At 40.4% G+C, this 21,662-nt stretch overlaps 1 protein-coding gene across 3 annotated transcripts in view; it reads right to left on the reverse strand.

The window, feature by feature from the left end:
* The window catches only part of ldlrap1b (low density lipoprotein receptor adaptor protein 1b), a 79,523-nt gene that overhangs the window by 10,899 nt on the left and 46,962 nt on the right, over window positions 1-21,662 (reverse strand). Inside the window, exons 8-10 of one of the 3 annotated variants that reach the window (XR_006315675.2) lie at window positions 18,932-18,966; window positions 16,020-16,643; window positions 11,917-12,105 (exon numbers count right to left, since the gene is read on the reverse strand). Coding sequence is in view for 1 of the 3 variants with exons in the window: in XM_043717644.2 (XP_043573579.1) it covers window positions 16,499-16,643; window positions 18,932-18,966 (180 nt within the window). In the remaining 2 variants the exon portion in view is untranslated. Of the gene's footprint in view, window positions 1-11,916; window positions 16,644-18,931; window positions 18,967-21,662 lie in introns of those variants that run through there. The other 2 variants (XR_015752146.1, XM_043717644.2) reach the window with 2 other exon arrangements.

Below are 21,662 nucleotides of genomic sequence, written 5' to 3' on the forward strand. Positions count from 1 at the left end.
GAAGGGCAGCTTCTACCTATTGTGCAGATTCCGGAAGAGCTCCCAAGCCTCATCTGCTGTGAGAAACTATTGTCCCTGTTTTTGTTTGCTAAAGTTTGCTTCTGACCCTAACCCTTTTGACCTCCCACTCATGACCAGAACTCACCTTGGTGAGTGTTCAAACCTTCTACAGTTTGTGCAATGCACATTTGATTGCTGTTTCTTTTGAAACTCTTCACACATTTGTCCTACTTTGGTATCTGAATCTATGTCTATTACACTCATAGTTCTATCAAGATTCACATTAACCCATCCACACAATTGCAAATGTAAAGTAGTGTTGATAATCAGAGACAGAAATAGACATAGAATCACAGTGCAGACAGAGGCCAGTCAGCCCATCAAGTCTACACTGACCCTTCGAAGAGCATCTCACCCAGACCAACTATCCCTAATAACTCCGCATTTCCCATGGCTAATCCACCTATCCTGCATATCTTTGGACTGTGGGAGGAAACTGGAGCACCCGATGGAAACCCACGCAGACACAGGGAGAACATGCGAACTCCACACAGACCGTCACCCAAGGCTTGAATCGAAGCTGTGAGGCAGCAGTGCTAACCACGGAGCCATGTGCTGCCCATCATTAACCCCTTTTGTTCTTTATTCTTCTTCTGACCCATCCACCAATATGTTCTCCAGGGATTCTCTGTAAATTCCACCCATCCTTCAGCATTCTCTTAATCATTTTTTACTGTTTTGCTGTAAACCTGGTGAAGGAGTCCTCCAATCCCCAATCAAAGATTAAAGCATCCCTTTTCTCGTACTCAGTGTGGATCCCATCAGCACTGTCTTCCTTCAGCCCCTAAGCAGATACTACCAGCTCAGATTTGGCATACATGGGAGATATTGTATTACCACAGGGTGGCAGGAGTTTTGACATGGGAACAGTCGACCCTGCCCCATTCACAACCACTGTGTGTTTCCACCATCAGGTGCTGGTAAGATTGGGGAAGACTGTGAGGGGAACTTTAGATTTTGAACTGTAAGGGTTAATTGATACTTCCAAACTAAATGCACAAGAGCAAAAAACAAATCTCAGTCTCCAGTGATTGATTGACCTCCTCCATTTAGACACCATCTGGCATTGTGGCACACAAGGTACTCATCTCGAACCATCGGAGTAGCACTGCAGTACAGGTTTTATAATCATTTTAGTCAAACGATGCAAGGAGAGAACTCCCTCAATTACAAAACAGAAGTGAAGCTCTGGAGTATACAGAAAGATTGAGTGTCTTTATACCATATGTATTACATTTTTCAAATTCCAATACAAACAAAAATGCAGATGTCCATTCTATGTCATAGGTTAACATTGTAAAAGTATGCTTTATCAAGACAGAGAGTAATCAGTTTTGTTGCTTCTTTATCAATGTTTACATCCCCCCACTTTGGCTGGCCCTCTCAAGACCTTCTTAGAATGAATTTATTAACACTGCCTCCTATTTACACAGGGCCTACAGAAGTCCTGCTGACACTAGCCTTTAGGATGCATAATGTTCTGTAAATGCAAAATTGAAAGCATTTTGCTTTTGGAAGCATCATTAACCTCTTATGGTCTAAAATCTAAATCTTCCCTAAAAAAAAGTTATGACACACCTCAGTGACAGGTAGAACTTCATGGCTTAGGGATCAGGATATGCCACTACACCACAGACTTTTGGGCCTTTTTTATATGTGCTATGTATAATATTTATAGATGAGATTTTAATCAAGCTGTTCAGACATGTTATTAATGCTCTAGAACAGGTCAACGGGTCTCCTGGCTCAGGGGTCAGGACACTACCACTGTGCCACAAGAACCCTATATATTTTATAACTTACTTTTCTAATCAACCTGTTTAGAGATGTTATTACACTCCTCTGGAGGAGGTAGAACTTGAACTCAGGTCTCTCAGTCCAGGGGTAAGGATAGTATGACTGCATCACAACAGGGTCCCAAAGCAAGGAGGGCTTCTCTGAGTGGTTGCAAATCACCTACCTTCCAGTTAACAGCTGAACACACTGAATAATTGACCCACAGACAGGGTTTTATAGCCCTATATATGATCTTGAGACAATTGATCAATTATCTCTCGTCATCTGTTAATCCTTCACCATAACTATGTCATTGAACTCCCAGAATGAGCATCAGATAAAACAATTCCCACCAGAAACACAACTGACTCTTCAATGTAACTTATGGTGTTCAGGCACCAAAGCACAAGTTTCCTCAATGTGGAGCATTGTCACATCATTGCACTCATGTCTAAAATGTGGGTACAACTGTTGTCATCATCATTAGCTGTCCCTCACTCCGAGACTGATATCTACTTAGGGTCCTGAGTTTCTGCCATGGGTTTTCAGGGGACATGGGGCAAGACAGTCCATGAGACATTGAGATCCAGAATACAGGAATTTCTTCATTTTGGTTCCTCAGTTACTGCTTTTCCCCATCATTAAAGCATTTAGACTTAATGCATGATGCTTCATGATGGATGGGTTGTCACGAAGGAAGGTGCAAAATCATAGATTGCAAGAATTTGGAGAGTTCATGGAAAGTGGCCATATGTGTATGCAAACTCAATTATGCCCAATTTAAGTAGACAAGCTGCCAAATATAACCTGTTAAAATTGGGATTAAACTCTGATTGTGGACCTGATGAGGTTTAGAAACTTAAACTACCATTTCTTTTTCACAATAATACTCTGTGCTCAGAGTAATTGCATTTTGTAGCCAATGAAGTCATTTGAAGGGTCCTCAATTGTTATGTAGGAAACATGAAAATCAATTTGAGCACAGCAAATTGATGACCAAATAGCTTTTTTCATTGATATTGAAGGATCACTGACAACGAGAAAAATCTTTGCGTTTTTCTTTTAAGGTAGTTTTGGTGGTGAATTAAAGGATAAATGTTGGCTGGGACACATATACGAGATGTAACTAGCTGCTCTTGGAATAGACCGGGTATCAGCTCAACATTGCATCACAAAGCTATTATTTCTAACTGTACTATAGGACTTCATTTCAATGATATGTTAGATTTTGTGCTCAACTTCTAACTGAGAGATAAGAATGGTACCATTGATTCTAACATTTATTAGGCTGATCGTATCTACCTTTGGAGTGATATACCATTGAAGTGATTTGCTGCAGTGAAACAGTAAAATGGCAAAATGTTATGAAGGGTAGAGTTCATGAGGTAAAAGCCTCATGGATGCGAGTGTTAGTGGCAAGGCCAGCATTTGTTGCCCATCCTGAATTTCCTGAAGGTAGTGGTGATGAGTCTGCATCTTGAAAAGCTGCTCTCCAGCTGGTGTAGGGACCTCCACCAAGCTGCTAAAGGGGGGTGTCCCAAAAATCAATTTGGTGACGGTTGAAGGAACAAAGTTATGGTTTGAAGTCAAAATGGCATGTAACTTAAATGGCTCTGGTAACTTCCATGCATTTCCTGTCCTTCATCTCCTCGGCCGTTGAGGTTGTACTTTTGGATGGTGTTGTTAATGGAAACTTGGTGAGTTGCTGCAGTAAATCTTGTATGTTTATCACACTGCTGCTTACAGAGAATTGATGAGGGGAGAATGTTTAAGTTGGTGATGGGGTTGCAAATCAAGTGGGCTGTTTTAATGATACCACACTGCCTCATGGATGTCCATTTTTGGGTTGTTCTGAATCTATCCCATTTAGCAGAGTGATAGTGTCATTAAACAGGATAGACTGGACGATCAATTTGATTATGAGAATTTGCCTTTACAAGGACTTCTCATGGACAAGTACATCTTTGACAGGTAGATTCATCTAGATAACGTATGATTGGATTTTCTGTCTTCTTGGTTCTTTCATCACCTGCAGTAGGCCAGTGTAGCAGATACTCCCCGCTTCAGAACTCTGCCACCTCAGTCAGTAGGGATACTACTGAGGCATTGTTGCTGATGGCACTGAAGTCTCTATCCAGCATACATTCTGAGCCCTTACCCTTAGTTGTTCATCCGAGTAATGTTCAATATAAAGGATCACCAATTAATCAGCTGAAGTTGAAGGGTGGAGGAGAATTGTTATCAATAGATTTCCTTGCCTATGCAAACATGCATATAAATTAGGAGCAGGAGTGGGCCCCTTCGAACCAGCTCTACCACTTAATAAGATCATGGCTGATCTAATTAAACTACATTCCTATCCATTTCAATAATGTTTTACCCCCCTTACTATCAAGGATCTGTCAACATCTTGCCTTAAGAATATTCAAGGCTGTGCTTCCACCACCTTATTCCACAAGAGAGCTCCAAAGACACACTACCCTTTATTAGAAACAATGTTTCTCCTCACCTCTGCCTTAAATCGGCAGCCCTTTAGTTTGAAACAGTCAGCCCTGGTTCTATATTTTCCCACAAGAGGAAACATACACCTTGTCAAGACTTTTCAGGATTTCGGTGTTGTGGTTAAGTCACTTCTTGCTCTTCTAAACTCCAGTGGATACAAGCCTATCATGTCAAACCTTTCTCCAAAAGACCACTCTCTCATTCCAGGCAGTAATCCTGTAAACCTTTCCTGAATTGCTTCCAATGCATTTACATCCTTCCTTAAATAAGGAGACCAATAACATACACAGTACTCCAGATTTGGATGTTAACATAGGAAGTATAGTTAGTAAGTTTGCAGATGACACCATGTGTAGTGGACAGTGAAGGTTACATCAGATTACAATAGGATCTTGATCAGATGGGCCAATGGGCTGAGGAGTGGCAGATGGGGTTTAATTTAGATAAATGCGATGTGTTGCATTTCGGGAAAGCCAATCTTAGCAGGACTTATACACTTAATGGGAAGGCCCTTGGGAGTGTTGCTGAACAAAGAGACCTTGGCGTGCAAGTTCATAGCTCCTTGAAAATAGAGTCACAAGTAGATAGGATAGTGAAGAAGGTGTTTGGTATGCTTTCTTTTAGTGGTCAGAGTATTGAGTACAGGAGTTGGAAGGTCATTTTGCGGCTGTACAGGACATTGTATAGGCCATTATTGGAATATTGCATACAATTCTGGTCTCCTTCCTATCGGAAAGATGTTGTGAAACTTGAAAGGGTTCAGAAACGATTTACGAGGATGTTGCTGGGGTTGGAGGATTTGAGGTATAGGTAGAGGCTGAATAGGCTGGGGCTGGTTTCCCTGGAACATCGGAGGCTGAGGGGTGACCTTACTGAGGTCTATAAAATCATGAGGGGCACGGATAGGATAAAAAGACAAAGCCTTTTTCCTGGGGTGGGGGAAGTCCAGAACTCGAGGGCATATGTTTCGGAGGCTGAGGGGTTTATAAAATCACGAAGAGCATGGATAGGACAAATAGACAAAATCTTTTCCCTGGGGTAAGGGAGTCCAGTACTAGAGGGCATAGGTTTGGGGTGAGAGGGGAAAGATATAAAGGAGACCTAAGGTGCAATGTTTTCACACAGAGGTTGGTGAGTGTATGGAGGAATATGGGCTGGGAGATGGGAAGTGGAACTAGATTAGATTGGGATATCTGGTCAGCATGGACAAGTTGGATCGAAGGGTCTGTTTCCGTGCTGTACATCTCTATGACTCTCTGTGATCTCACTATTATAAATTGAAGCATAACCTCTGTACTTTTGTATTCAGTTCCCCTCAATAAATGACAACATGCTAGAAGCTTTCCTAACTGCTGAACCTGCATACTAGTGTTTTGTATTTTATTAACTATTGCATGCAGATCCCTTGTTTGGATGTAGGTTTGCTCGCTGAGCTGGAAGGTTCATTTCCAGATGCTTTGTTACTCTACTAGGTAACAGCTTCAGTGGGCCACTGGGCAAAGCATTGCTGATAATTCCTGCTTTCTATTTATATGTTTGGGTTTCTTTGGGTTGATTATGTAATTTCCTGTGGTGATGTCACTTCCTGTTCTTTTTCTCAGGGGGTCTAACTCGATGTGTTTGTTGATAGAGTTCCGATTGGAATGCCATGTTTCTCGTGCGTGTCTCTGTTTGGTTTGTCCTAGGATGGATGTGTTGACTCAGTCGAAGTGGTATCCTTCCTTATCTGTATGTAAGGATACTACTAAGCATGGGTCATGTCATTTCGTGGCTCGTTGATGTTCATGTATCCTGGTGACTAGTTTTTTGCCTGTTTGTCCAATATAGTGTTTGTTACAGTTCTTGCACAGTAATTTGTAAATGACATTAGTTTTGCTTGTTGTCTGTATAGGATCTTTCAAGTTCACTAGCTGCTATTTTAGTGTGTTGGTGGGTTTGTGGGCCACCATGATGCCAAGAGGTCTGAGTAGTCTGGCAGTCATTTCAGAAATGTCTTTGATGTAGGGGAGAGTGGACAGGGATTCTGGACATGTTTTGTTGTTGAGAAATCGGCGGACTGTGTTCATTGGGTTTAGATCAGAGTGGTACTGGAAAAGCACAGCAGGACAGAGAGCATCAGAGGAGCAGGAAAAAAATCGACATTTCGGGCAAAAGCCCTTCATCAGGAATAGCTCTATTCCTGATGAAGGGCTTTTGCCCGAAATATCAATTTTCCTGCTCCTCGGATGCTGCCTGACCTGCTGTGCTTTTCCAGCACCACTCTGAACTAAACTCTGGATTCCAGCATCTGCAGTCCTCACATTTGCCCTGTGTTCATTGGGTACCCATTCTTTAGTGAATTTTAGTAAAAGAAGAGGAAAACAACAACAAACTGCCATTCCTAGATGTCACAGTAGAGCGAACGGCAAATGGGGAACTTGAAACCAGCGTCTACAGGAAAACAACACATACGGACCAAATATTGAACTACAGTAGCAATCATCCTAACATCCACAAACGAAGCTGCATCAGAACATTATTTCAGTGAGCCACCACACACTGCAGCACAGAGGTACTATGCAGAGCAGAGGAAAATCACCTAAACGGTGTATTCAAAAGAATGGGTACCCAATGAATGCCAGGATACATGAACATCAACTAGCCACAAAATGACATGACCCTCTCTCACTAGTATCCTTACATACAGATAAGGAAGGACACCACTTTGACTGGGACAATACATCCATCCTAGGACAAGCCAAACAGAGACACGCACGAGAATTCTTAGAAGGATGGCATTCCAACCGGAACTCTATCAACAAACACATCGAGTTAGACCCCATCTACCACCCCCTGAGAAAAAGAACAGGAAATGACATCATCAACCCAAAGAAACCCAAACATGTAAATAGAAAGAAAGAATTATGAGCAATACTTCGCCCGGAGGCCCACTGAAGAGGTTACCTAGGAGGGTGACGAAAAGTCTGGAAATGAACCTTCCAGCTCAGCAAGCAAACCTATATCCAGAACCTCAACGTGAGCTACAAATCTCATCAAAACTTGCTAAGATCCCTTGTTTCTCAAATATCTACAGTCTCTTCCCATTTAAATATTACACTTTAATTATGATGGAGCAGTGCTCCGAAAGCTCGTACTTTCAAATAAACCTGTTGACTCTAACCTGGTGTTGTGATTTTAACTTTGTCCACCCCAGTCCAACAGCGACACCTCCACATCATGCCAGCATGGACAGTTTCACACTTCCCTACTTTATACTGCATTTACCAGATCTTCGCCTCTTGAGCTGCTCCTATCCATTTTGTTTCCTTGATCCTTCTTCACAGCTTATCTTTCTACCCATCTTTGTCACATTAGCAAAGTTTAGTTGCCATGCATTTGGTTCCTTCATCCAAGTCATTGCTTCAGTTGTTAAAGTTTGAGGCCCCAGCACTGCTCCATGTGGCACACTACTCATTGCTACTTGCTAACCAGAAAATGATCTATTTATGCAAACTCTGCTTCCTTTTATGCAGCCCAATCTTATGTCCATGAGATTTTGTTTTCAGCAATAACCTTTGATGTGGCACTTTATCAAATGCCTTTGATCTGCTGTCAGAGACTTCTCAGAGTCCCAAAACACTGTGGAGGACTCCTATGGAGGCTGCCTCTTGACCGTTCATTACTGTAATGCCACCCCTACAGGTTTTGTCCTATCAGTAGTATAGAATATATTCTGGAGTGGTAATGGTGGTATGTGGAACATTGGCTGGAAAGCATGATTTGGTAAGAAGGGCTTATGCCCGAAATGTCGATTTGCCTGCTCCTTGTATGCTGCCTGACCTGCTGTGTTTTTCCAGCAACACATTTTTCAGCTCTGACCTCCAGCATCTGCAGTCCTCACGTTCTCCTAAGTATAATTGTGTCAGTTGTTACTCGACTAGTTGTGAGATTTCTGCCAACCTTGGTTAAAGATCCTAGATGTTAGTAAGGTCTCGTAGGGTTGATACGGTGGGATATACCATTGAGGTTTCTGCTGTCTTAAAGTGTGAGTGTAGTCCGTCCATTTTTGTTTCCTTCTGAATTTTTCTGAGAAGCGTGGTACAACTGAGTTGCTTGCAATTGATAGTCAAACACATTGCTGTGGGTTAGGAATCACATGTAGGCCAGAGTAGTTATTTTCCTTCTTAAAGTGAACTTAATTTCTGCATATCAAGTTCCTTCACTCTCAGTTCTTCTCATTTGTGGAAATGTTGCTGACAGCCTCTACATATTTAGGGGAATAAGAGGCTGAAAAATTACCTTGGCCAGTGCTATTCAGCTTTCAATTCGCTTGGAAGGTCTGCTGTCATTCTGCACTATCTGCCCTTGAACCAGGAATAGTCTGAATAAGTAAAGATAATCAAACAGAAACTTGCATTTATGGCCCCTACTCCCAAACTCTCACCGCTGGTTCCTTGACCTGTGGAACTTAGACCTCATTAGGGCCATGTGCATATGTGCAGCCAGTGACATCAAAAGTATATGCAAGGATTCATTCTGATTTAGGGATGTCTGGCACCAGTATCTGATGTCACCGGGCACATTCTCATGTATGTGGGTAGCCATTTTGACAGCCATCTTTGCTTTCTTGCCAATTACCTCACTTAAGAATAGAGAGAAATGCTTAATTTATTGCCACTATGCAAAACCAGCATATTAACACAGATGTGAATCCTCATATGTTAAAGATGAATTAAGAATCGTAGAATCCATACACAATCTGGAAGCAGACCATCTGACCCTCTGAAGAATATCCCACCCAGACTCAATCCCCCTATTGTATCCCACAACCGCTCATTAATCACATCTAACCCACTTAATCAAGGGATGTGTCGGTTATGAGCAATTTACCACAGCCAATCCACCTAACCTGTACATCTGTGGACTATGGGAGGAAACCAGAGCACTCTGAACAAACACACGTACAGGAAATCAGGACTTCAAATGAAAAAAGATAAATTTTATATCTTATCGAACCATAAATACGTACAGGTAGTTGTCCTATAATGCCGTATTTGCGTTCCAGTGAAATCTCACTTAATAGAAATAACGGGGCCCATGGGAAAAGTGGGGTTGGGGCAGACCAGCAAAAAATATCACTCACGATCGCTCAAAATCACCCAAATGTCTAACGCATAGGATAGCACAGCCTGAATGACGGTTGAAATCATATTTATTAACAAAATGAAAGTTAATTTAACATGGTACATTTAAAAAATGTAAGAAAGCTGCTCTCTGTACAGTACCTCTCACAGAAAGCAACTCTGCTGGCAGCTGACATTGTGCTGGTCTGTGCATGCACCAAAGACCAACACTGCACGGATAATGGCACATGTGCAGAATGGTACAAAGATTTTCAAACGTGCATTGGTGCATTCGCAGATCAAAGCACACAAACTAATCCCCGCTGGAATCACATTATTGCCAGAGGTAAGTCTTCTCCAAAATATCGTTCCATAATTCTTCAGTGACATTATAACCAAATTACGCTGCTGAAACATGCATTATCCCAGAACTACCTGTATATTACTCCCTGCAGTCACATTGGAACATCACTTGGTTCAAAGTTCTCATCATGCCTTGTAGTTTCAGTTCAGGCCTAAAGTCTCACTCACTGGCAGGCATGTTGTATTGCAGGTCCCTGGAGACATTCATCATCAAACAACACACTCAATAACATTTCCTTGGCTAGGCGTATGACAACCTTGTAATTGCACATTTCCCAAAGAACTCTGTCCAAGACCTCATTAAACCTTTGGTTATCTCCTAGAAAACTGTTGAATAGCATGGAATTGTCCAATTCATAATGCTCTGCTCTAACCCCATCTTCAGTTTCCAGTCCTTTGTAACAGATTACACAAAGTCCCTAACAAATATGCCTTCTTTATTCTTCCTCTTTGCTAAAGCTCTGCTGCCTGCAGCTCCCTTTCTTAGGCACAGTCATTGGCGTAATTTCCTTCCTGTTGGTACTGCTTCCAGGTCAAGGGTTATCAGTCGCATGATCCAGTTATTTATTATCCAAGCAATTTTTCCAAACTTAAGTTCATTTCAAATACTTACACACAATTAAATTTCAGGGAGCTCTAAAAGAAATCACATTCTCTGTACTTTACAGTTGTATGTCTTAGGTCAAACTATTAAATGATATTGTTAAGTTCAAATCTATGGTCTGAAAATTTAAACAAAGCCCAAATACAGTGGTAGGATATGCAAGTTGACTCATATTGCTTATTTACCATTTTTAAGAAATATTTACCCATTTCTATTAACTACAATGAGGCAAAGGGAACACAAGGAACTATTGGCAATTTAACTTGACACTAATAGTCGAAAAAATGCTCGGATTTATCAAGGATGCCATAATAGGCTACCTTAAAAATCACAATTTGCCAGAGTCAACTCCATTTTATGAAAGTGAAACCATGTTTGGTAATTCTATTAGACTGTATAGAGAAGAGTTTGGGAGAAATGTCTTTAAATGGCTTCTGACAAAGTAAAGATTTCACAAGAGATTATTGCGCAAAATTAGGGCTTATGGAATTGAGCCCTGAATAGTAAATGAGGGGATCAGGTGCAATGTATCAAAGTTTGGTGAAGTGATATCACTAGTTGGAAAGTAAGACATGAGGAAGGCATATGGGCTAAAATAGAACACAAAGTTAACATCCAGGTGAAGCAAGCAATTTGACAGCAAAATCATAAGTTAGCTTTTATTGAAAAAAAGTTTAGAATATTAGAGTTTGCAAGTCTTACCATTATTAGGTAGGGCCTTGGTGAGCTCACATTTGAAGTTTTGTATATTTGTGGTCTTTAACTATCAAATAATATACTTTCCATAATTGGGTGGAAGATTGATTCATTTGGTCAACTTGGTGTCAGACAGCTGTTGTGAGGAAAATGGAGTAGAAAGGGCCGATATTTTCTCGATTTGAGAAGAATTAAGTCATTTCATGGAACCATACTAATTTCCTGTCAGCCTTTACAACACAGCTATGGAGAGGCTGTTTACCCCAGTTAGAGCATCTAGAATTAGATGCCATTCATCTAGGAATAAAGAATCCACATTTAGGACCCGAGATTTGGATAAATTTATTCACTCAAAGTTATGAATCTTTGAAATTAATTAGAGATCTGTAGATGCTCAGTGAATGATAATGTTATTTTATGGTCACTAAGGGAATTGGTGATGGTGGGGTTGGGGGGTGGGGTAATGGGGAAACTGGAACTACTACTTTTTGAATAGTGGAGTAAGATCAAGGGCTGTATCATTTACGCCTGCTCTTATTTCTTTTGTGCAAACCAATGCTAAAGAAATTTCAAAATTGAAAATAAAATGATATGATGCCTTCATAGCAACACCATCCCATTAAAACTTTCTCAATCCTCATTAAAAATAGTTTCAAATCTTCATTTCCTCACACCTCGAAAGTGGAAACAGTAGCAAGGCATTGGTTTTAAAAAAAAAACGTGCACACTATCAAGTTTAATCTTCCGTAAAAGCAGAATAAGTATTGTTCAAAGCATCATTTAAAAAAAGGACATCACCTAGAGGTTGACAGCTTCTCCATTTTCACAGTAGTGCATTTATTGTACATTTGTCAAAAGTGCTAACAATATTACCATCATTAAAAAGCACTAGTTCTCTACAAGATATTGCAAACACTTGACCTTGTAGTATGGAATTTTTCACACTGGAGTTTACTGAAATTCCAAAACCAAAAATGCCAGAGTAACAAGTCTGAATCCATTCTGTAATAATTCATAAAAATATTTCCATTAAATGTACAGTTGAGTACCACATTTGCATCATTAAAAGCTGCAAGAAACATCATGTAAAATAATAGATTAACCATGGTGATAGAGAATACCAGATTGTTAAATGGGAATCATTCTACATAAGGGGTAAGCTTGGCTTGAACTACAACTGTGGCCATTTTGGTCACTTCAAAATGGTCTATTTCCCATTTGTAGAGTTGGATGAGGAGAAAACCCAAAAGTAATGTTATGCCAGTAGTTTTGGGCTCTGATCAATAATGGGAAACCGAGAAAAGTTGAGCAAATGCAGAGCACCATTTCATTCCTTTCTCTGTTAAGAGCTTAACAGCAATTTTAAATTGTCTAGATTCTTAGATGTCTATTCTCACCATTACAGATGTGAATTTATTACTTACTCTGTTTTGCATACTCCAGAGTGTGCGCGAATTATTCTTAAAATGAAACACTGCTACAAAACTGCTTGTAAATTTAAAACTCCTAAAAATATTTGTGTGTAAGATACCTTGTACTCATTTTCAGTCCATAAAGTTGACATGCAACAGATTTCCCACATGATTAACAGGGGTACATCATATTACAATAGGCTTGGTATCACCCTCACTTTTGTAATCTTGGTCATGTTTTACACCAGCTAGCACCAGGAATGCATCTACCAGATGTAAACTGAAGCTTCTGGATCTGACCATTCAAGTTTTAAAAAGATACAGGTTCTATTTGTTCCATTATAGATATACAAAAAGAGTCCTGTTTTCAGATTTCAAAACTTTTCAGTGAGGGAGCATTTTGGGAATACTGACCATAATTCCATAAGTTTTCAGATACTTATGGATAAAGTCAAAGGTGGACCTCAGATGAATGTATTAAATTGGGGGGGGGGGGGTGGAAGGAGGAAGGTCAACAGCAACTGAATTAGGCAAGAATTGGAGAATGTGCATTAGGAGCAGCTGTTTGAAGGTAAGTCCACATCTGACTTGTGGGATTCTTTTAAAAAGCAATTGATCAGGCATGCTCCTGTAAGAATGAAGGACAGGAATGGCAGGATTCAGGAACCTTCGATGACAGTGGAAACTATCAGCTTAGTCAAAAATAGGAAGCATAATTAAGGTCTAGACAACTAAAAACAGAAAGTTTAGATTTGATCCTCCAAAGAGTAACCCACCCAGACCCATTCCCCAACCCTATAGTCACCCCTAACTAATGCATCCAACACTACTGGCAATTTAGCATGGCTAATTCACCTGACCGGCACATCTTTGGACTATGGGAGGAAACCGGAGCACCCAGAGGAAACCAATGCAGATGCGGAAAGAAATGTGCAAACTCCATCGGACAGTCACGCAAAGCAGGAATCAAACCCAGGTCCCTGGTGCGGTGAGGCAGCAGTGCTAACCACTGAGCCACCATGCCACCCTTAAGTGCACTCGTGACTTTGATTACAAGTGGCACTGTATGGTTAGCTTAGATTTCCTACAGTGTGGAAACAGGCCATTTGGCCCAACAAAGTCCACACCGACCCTCTGAACAGGGACTCACCCAGACCCATTCCCTTACCCTATATTTACCCCTGACTAATGCGCCTAACAATGTGGGCAATTTAGCATGTCCAACTCACCTAACCTGCACATCTTTGGATTGTGGGAGGAAACTGGAGCACCTGGAGGAACCCCACGCAGACACGTGACACAGGAAGAATGTGCATACTCCACACAGTCACCCAAGGCGGGAATCAAACCCGGTTCGGTGGTGCTGAGAGGCAGCACTGCCAACCACTGAGCCACCGTGCCAGTGCAAGTCCTTGATGAATATGGAGAAAGTAGAAATGAGCTCAAATAAGGAGTTAGCAGGTCCGAAAAGGGGCTATTAAATATCCTTGGCCAGCCAGGATAAGGAGAATCTCAAGGCATTTAATACATATATTAGGAGGAAGAGAGTAGCTAACGAAAGAGTAGGCCCACCCGAGGATAAGGGAGGGAGGTGATGAGCCAGAGGAAGTGGGTGAGATCCTTATAGGTATTTTATGTCAGTATTTACTGAAGAGAGAGACAGGAGTAATGTTGACGTCTGGGAAAGGTTTGTAAACCCTGTTGGGCAGGAAAACATAACAAAGGAGGAAGTGTTAAATACACTGAGGTAGACATGTCCCTTGGGCCAGATGGGATCTATTCCAGAATAATGTGGGAGACCAGGGAGGAAATAGCTGAGGCCTTAACAGATATTTGATCCTGTTTTGGCATCAGGCAAAGTTCCAGAAGACTGGAGAATGGCCAGTGTTGTTCCTTTGTTTAAGAAGGGAAACAGAGATAATCAAGGTAATTACAGACCGATGAGCCTAATGTCAGTGGTGGGGAAGCTATTGGAGAAGATACCAAGAGACAGGATTTATTCACAATTGGAAGAGAATGGAATTATTAGTGATAGGCAGCATCGGTTTGTGCGGGGAAGATCATGTCTCATCAATTTGATTTGGGTTTTTTGAGGAGATGACAAGAATGATTGATGAGGGAGGCCAATGGATGTTGTCTATGCAGACTTTAGTAAGGCATCTGATAAGGTATCTCTTGGCTGGCTGGTGCAGAAGGTAGAGTCTCACAGGATCTGGGGTGAGCTTGCTACATACAAACAAAATTACCTTGATCATAGAAGACAGAGTAGCTGTGGGAGGGTGGTGATCCGCAGGGATCAGTGCAGGGACTTTTGTTCTTTGTAATATATATTAATGCTCTGGATGGAAATATAAGTGGTCCGATTAAGTTAGGGGATGACACCAAAATTGGCAGAGGTGTAGATAGCGAGGATAAAATTGTCAAAAGGATACAGCGGAATATCGATAGATTGCTGATTTGAGCAGAGAAATGGCAGATGGAGTTTAATCCAGACAAATGAGAGGTGATACATTTTGGAAGATCAAATTCAGGTGTGAAATATACAATAAATGACTGTACCCTTAGGAACATTGATGGAGAGGCATCTGGGCATACAGGTCCACAGATCCCTGAAAGTGGCAACATAGATGGAGAAGGTGGTCAAGACATACAGCATGCTTGCCTTCATCAGCTGGGCAATAAATGTGAAAGTTGGCAAGTTACGTCACAGCTGTACAAAATTTAGTTAGGTCACATTTGGAATATTGCGTGTCGGTCTGATCGCTATACTACCAAAAGGATGTGGATGCTTTGGACAGGTGCAGAGATGACTTATCAGGGTGTTGCCTGGTCTTGAGGGTTCTAGTTATGAGGAGAGGTTGGATAAACTTGGATTGTTTTCACTGGAAAGACAGAGCTGAAGGATGATCTGAAAGAGCTCTGCAAAATTAGAGAGGCATAGATAGAGTAGATAGTCAGGTGCTTGGTCCCCAGGGTGGAAAGGTCAATACAAGAGGGCACAGGTTTAAAGGTGACAGGGGAAAAGTACGGGGAAAAGTTTTCACACAGAGTGGTGGATTCCTGGAACGCACTGCAGTGGAGGTAGTGGAAGCAGACATATTAGCAACATTTAAAGCATATCTTGACAGACACATGTACAGGAGGCTAACAGTGTTATAAACCATACATGGGCAATAAGTAGCGGGTCTAAATGAGGATCAGGAATTGCTGCAGGCTTGGTGGGACAAAGGGCCTGTTCCTGTATTGAATTGAATTGTAAAAGTTTGAGATGAAACTAAAGGCAATAAGGAGGTGGAAATGACATGGACTTAAAATAATTAACATTCATTATAATAGTACATCGTTTGTAACATAAAAATGCAGAGATTAAATATGGTTACCTCATTAACCTATAATTAATGTAACAAATACTTACATATAAAGTTTCAAATTGCAAGTCTACGAAGTGACAATTGAGGGCATTCATCTATACTGTCACATAGCAAATTAAAAGGGGCCACTTACATTGTTAGGGTAATAACAGCAGAAAATGACGAGACAATAAGCTGCTTGTTCAGTTGGGAAAGAACAATATTTCCTTAAAAATAAAAGAAGATATTTTATTATACTTAACACAATTGAATCTAATATATAGACAGTTATAAACTTGTAGTATTTTCAGGATTTATTTCTAGCAACAGTTTTAGTTCAAATGAATAGGCAGCTAATCGCCCACTTAAGCTAGACTATACATTCTTGGTTGGGTCTAAGCCTGAATGGATTTTCTATCAGGGCTATTGGCTTTGGTCTGAATTTCTTTGAAGGCAACACTGGAACAGTAAACATATTTAATCCTCCATTTCAGTCATCCTGCAACAGTCATTCAAATCAAAGCTCCATTCTTGAACCATTGCATCTCGAGAGCAGAAGGTGCCGAGCTAGGTTTTGAGTGGTTAGTTCCTCTTTCGTAAGCAAGCTGTCTATTCTCTTTGGCTCTCAGGTTGTCAGAACCCAAACAAATCATCTCTATCTGTAACTCCAGGATCACTTTTTCCCCAGTCTGTAGGAGATAGGCATTCTTCTGCCTGCATATCGTGAGGGCTTAAACCAATGTCCAGGAGCTGAGGGTTTGTTCGAGATTGAGCCAGTCTGAAAAAGGGAGAGAAGGGGAAAGATGTTATATTGATTGCTTTTTGCCATGGTTTATGTTCTGTGCATGACTACAGTTGATTTTACACTGAAGGAGTGGAATCTACACTCCCTCAATTAGATTGATATAGACAGTGAGGTTGAAGAGGGCTAACTCAGCACAATGTAATGTAATGTATGAATTTATATTTCTTTTTTATATTATCTTTCTTTGGATTTTGAACTATTGGCTTGTGAGTTTTGTTTTGTGTATGAGGAGTTTTAATGAATAACTTATCACTATTTTTGAAGCTTTTTCTTAAAACCAGTATGAGAAATACAGTTCCTGGAATGCTAATGGAAATTTGTTTGCATTGGGAGAGTTTGAGTGGACAGATTAAAACATTCAGACTGTTTTCAATTAGAAGGACTGGAATTGTTTTTTGGCTTGGAGAAACATCCATAGCTTGAAGATTTTTGGTTTCAGTTTATGGAGGTCCAGGGTGATTTTGGATGTATAAAACAGTTCTCCTCAAGTAGCAAGTTCAGAAAATGTTAGAAATAGGCTACCTCAGTGCAAGGGTTTAGTTTGAAGCTTCAGATTATCAAGTCAACCTTCAACATGTGAGAGGAAATTCTTGCTGGTATTTGAATATTATTAAAAAGGGATGCTGGTGGGAGAGATAGAATATTGTATTTTAACAAGCATTTTGAAAACTTTCAAATCATTAGGAGTACCTGCCTATTCTATTTTATCTTCATCTCTTTTAGATAACAGGCTTCTGTTTTATTGTCAAAACCGGTTCTGCAGCATTATAGTGCATTAAATAAAACAAAATCATGCCAGAATTCAGAATAGGATGTCATTTGGGACTGATGAGGACTATATCACTGCAGTGATGGATGCAGAAACCAGAGTTTCAAATAGGGAATTATGGGATCCTGGGCACAGAATTTACAGACAAAAGCATGATCAATCATTTTGGAAAGGGAAGAGAGGTTGAAGCTTAGATAGCTGTTTGCAAGAACATAATTTCTTTTTAGGAATGAGTTAATGGGGCTGCATTGAAAGAGAAGTGGGCGGAGTAGATAGAAGTATTTACTGTGTCAGCAAGCATGAACAGGAAGGGATCATGGAGGTGTGCATGCAGCGTAAAAAATGCTCATTGACCAAGTTGCAAAGGACAGGAATTCAATGTACAAACAAATTACGTAATTGCTTTATTTAAAAGATGGGGCCTTGTGAAGTCCACTTAACAGGAAGAAGCAAGGTTTCAATGTCCTCCTTTTCAGCAGTGGATGTCACACACTCTGGCTTTTTCCTGACCAGAAGAGAGACAAGAGGTGGGGGGGGGAAAAGCACTTGAATTTGTTGCAGACTGTGAAAGAGAATTTGAATCCAGATTCCCTGCATTTGCATTTCTGAAGTCTCCCTATTCTCCTTGTGACATTATCACTGTCACCCAAACAAGGAATTACTTTATACAAGGTAAACATAGAATTAAAGCACAGACATTACTGTCCTGCAACATTTGCAAAAGGCAGCTGATGCACAAAGTGCCTTAATCCAAGCAGCACATAGGATCACAATCTGACAACTGATTCCTCATTGCTTTCTTCAAATACGAACCTCATAAGTGAAGCAGCTTTCATCTACACAAAATCCTCCAGCAAACCAAATTTATTTATTGTAATAAGCCAAAGCAACATTATAATAATACACCATTGGAAAAGAAAACATCTAATGGGAAGGTGCATTGGAATTTTCCATATTCAGTATTCACAGTTCATGTTTCATTTGAGCTGGAGTGCTTTTTATCTATATTGGAGAGCCAGTATCAAATCACTGTCTTCCAATTAAATAATTTTAATGAATTAGTTTTGAATATTTCTTATTCAATATCTTCCTAAAATCCAAATGAATAAACTAAAAAAATTAGTCAAATGATACATTGCACTCCTACTGCACAGTGGGGTAACTTAGTCAGATTGGCAACAGGCAATTAAATACAGCAGGGTGACGACATACAGTGTGAAGCACATGTAGAGAACCAGAGTATTTTACAGATTTGTTGCACAGTGTAGGGAGGATCATCTGCAGAGATGGTGGGCTGAAAGTTTCAAATCATGCACTATATCATACGTTCGATAATTACCTGCAATTGAACTAAAGCTATCCAAATTGCAGCTTGTAAAAGTAAGAACGAGAGATCAGTTTGAAAATGAACAAGAATTAATTTGATCATTGAAAAGGTGCTCAAAGTAAATCATTTTATATGTAAGTTTGAAATTTCAAAAGGAAATAATACCTTGCAAAAGCTTCATCCAGGTCATCATTCAGTTCCTGAAAATAAATTAAAGGCAAATTAGCATCTGTATAGACCACATATCTTTATTTTCCTTTAGTTTTTGATTCGGAACTAAGATGGAAAAGAGCTGTTTCTAAAGCAAGTCTGGGAAAGGAATTGTTTGAATGAAGTTACAGGAACTCATTGTGAGTGGCATTTACGTTATTGCCTTGATAAGACCTTGTGGCATTCGGGTGTGTTCAGATGATTTGGCTGGCCTTTGGTAGCGGATTGTACAAAACAATGTGACCAGTTATGGACGCTAGAAGATATCAGCCTGACAACAGCTCTGTGATTGGCTCCTGGGCTGGTGAACAGCTGGGGAGTTATCAATACTAGGGCAGAAACCACTGGACTGCTGTAAGAAAAAGGTTCAGTGTTTCTATCCTTATGCAGTCAAAGTACCCAAGCAAGCCAGTTATTTTCTCCCATCAGTGTTGCAAGCCATTGGCTTTAAATCAGTGACCAAGAGAATTTGTAATTAGAATACCAATTGCTGTTTGCCTCCTTTGAAGTAGTGAAAAGAGCTTGAGAAACTGAAAAGAACAGAAGGTCATGAGAAGCAAAAGGAGCAGCAAATTGGACCCTGTGGACTGATGTTAGTGAACAGCATTTCACTAGTTTTGTCTGTCTGTTTCCAAGTATGTGTAGAGGTTTAAGGGACGGCGGGGGTGGGGGGGGTCAGAGTTGGAGTTTCAGTTAGTGCTGTTAAATATTGATTGTTTTGTTTATTTAACTCCATTTGTAAAAGAACAGAACAGTATTTCCAGAGGGAAATGGGAGGATTAAGTGAGTGGGCAAAAGCCTAGCAGATAGGAGGTTGTGCGCTTTGGCAGGAAGAAAAGAGGAGCTGAATATTATTTAGGTGGAGAAAACTGCAGACAGCAGGGATTTAAGAGTCCTCATGTGTAAATTACAAAAAGCGGCACGGTGGCACAGTGGTTAGCACTGCTGCCTCACAGCGCCAGAGATCCGGGTTCAATTCCCGCCTCAGGCGACTGACTGTGTGGAGTTTGCACGTTCTCCCAGTGTCTGTGTGGGTTTCCTCCGGGTGCTCCAGTTTCCTCCCACAGTCCAAAGATTTGCACGTCAGGTGAATTGGCCATGCTAAATTGCCCGTTAGGTAAGGGGTAAATGTAGGGGTATGGATGGGTTGCACTTCGGCGGGTCAGTGTGGACTTGTTGGGCCGAAGGGCCTGTTTCCACACTGTAATGTAATGTAATGTAATGTAATCTAATCTAATCTAACATTCAAATTCAGCTGATAATAGGGAACATAAATGGAATTTTGGCCTTTATTTCAAATGCAACGAAGTATAAAAATAGTGAGGGCTTGCTAAAACTATAAAAAGGCACTAGTCAGACCATATCTAGAACACTTTGAACACTTTTGGACCCCTTATCCAAGAAAATTCATACTGGTATTGGAGGCAGTTTAGAGAAGGTTCAGTAAGCTTATCCCAGATGTGAAGAGACTGTCTTATGGAGGAGAGGTTAAATAAGTTGGCCCTGTACTCTTTGGAATATAGAAGAATGAGAGCAAATCTTATTGAAACATACAATATTCTTATTGGACTTGTCGGCGTAGGTATGGAAAGGTTGTTTCCTATTTTGAAAAGAGCCTCGGACCAGGGGGCATAATCACAGAATAAGGAGTTGCCAACTTAAGACAAATGAAGAGGAATTTCTTCTGTCAAAGGTTAGTGAGTCTGTGGGATTCTTTACCAAGGAATGCTGTAAAGGTTAGGTCATTAAATTATATTCAAGTCTGCGATAAACAAATTCTTAATAAAGGAATCAAGGGTTATGGGAGAAAAAAAAACAGGAAATTGGAGTTGAGGATTATCAGGTCAGCCACGATCTCATTAAATGACACAGCAGACTTGAACGGCTGAATGGCCTGGGCCCAATGGTCAATGTTTTCTGCTCGCCACATTCCATCTGCTCGGTAAATTGATGTGGTTGCTTATTTTATTAAACTAACCGTTGTGAGAACCTTGGGAAGTACCAGGGCTCAATAATCACATTCCCAAGTGATTTGCAGCAAGAGATGGAGGGTTCATCTAGGATTATTTTCAAATGTAGGTGATGAAGGTGTGTATCTGGTATTAGTGAGTGACAAAATTCTTTTCTGACAATAAGAAATAACACTGTAAATGGAAGAAGATTTCTCGGAGGTAGTGTGGTTGTCCCTGATGGTCTCAAGTGATTTTCTTCAATTTGATTAAATTGATGAGTAAGATGGTGGTGAAATTGTTCACTAAAATCTAGGAATAGACCATGCATTCTGATTGGTGAAACATCAGAACTAGGTGCTGTTCCGATACAGTCAACGTAGTGGAGCATAAAGTAACAAAATGGAAAAACTAGAGGTGAAGAAGCCAGAAAAGGATATGGAATTCCATTATCTTGCTCTACTCTTTGAAGGGGAAATGGAAATGAATAGAATGGAAATGAGAAAACTATAATTAGAATTGCACAGGAAAAGGAAAGAAAACAATAGAGAATCAAAGCTTAAAATTCGGCAGGTGCCAGATATTGGCACTGATTCTGATTCTCTCAGAGCGTAAAAATCTAGCAAAGAGACTTTTAAATTTGTGCAGGCACTACAAAATTTGAGAAAAAAGTATGTGGTCGCATTTGATTGAGGGGGTGGGGGGAGCGCATGCTGTTATATATCTGTACATCGACA

Source organism: Chiloscyllium plagiosum, unplaced genomic scaffold (genome assembly GCF_037043375.1).
Source record: "Chiloscyllium plagiosum isolate Xiang-an unplaced genomic scaffold, Cpla_swu_hap1 HiC_scaffold_30, whole genome shotgun sequence".
In the NCBI taxonomy this organism is placed as follows: Eukaryota; Metazoa; Chordata; class Chondrichthyes; order Orectolobiformes; family Hemiscylliidae; genus Chiloscyllium; species Chiloscyllium plagiosum.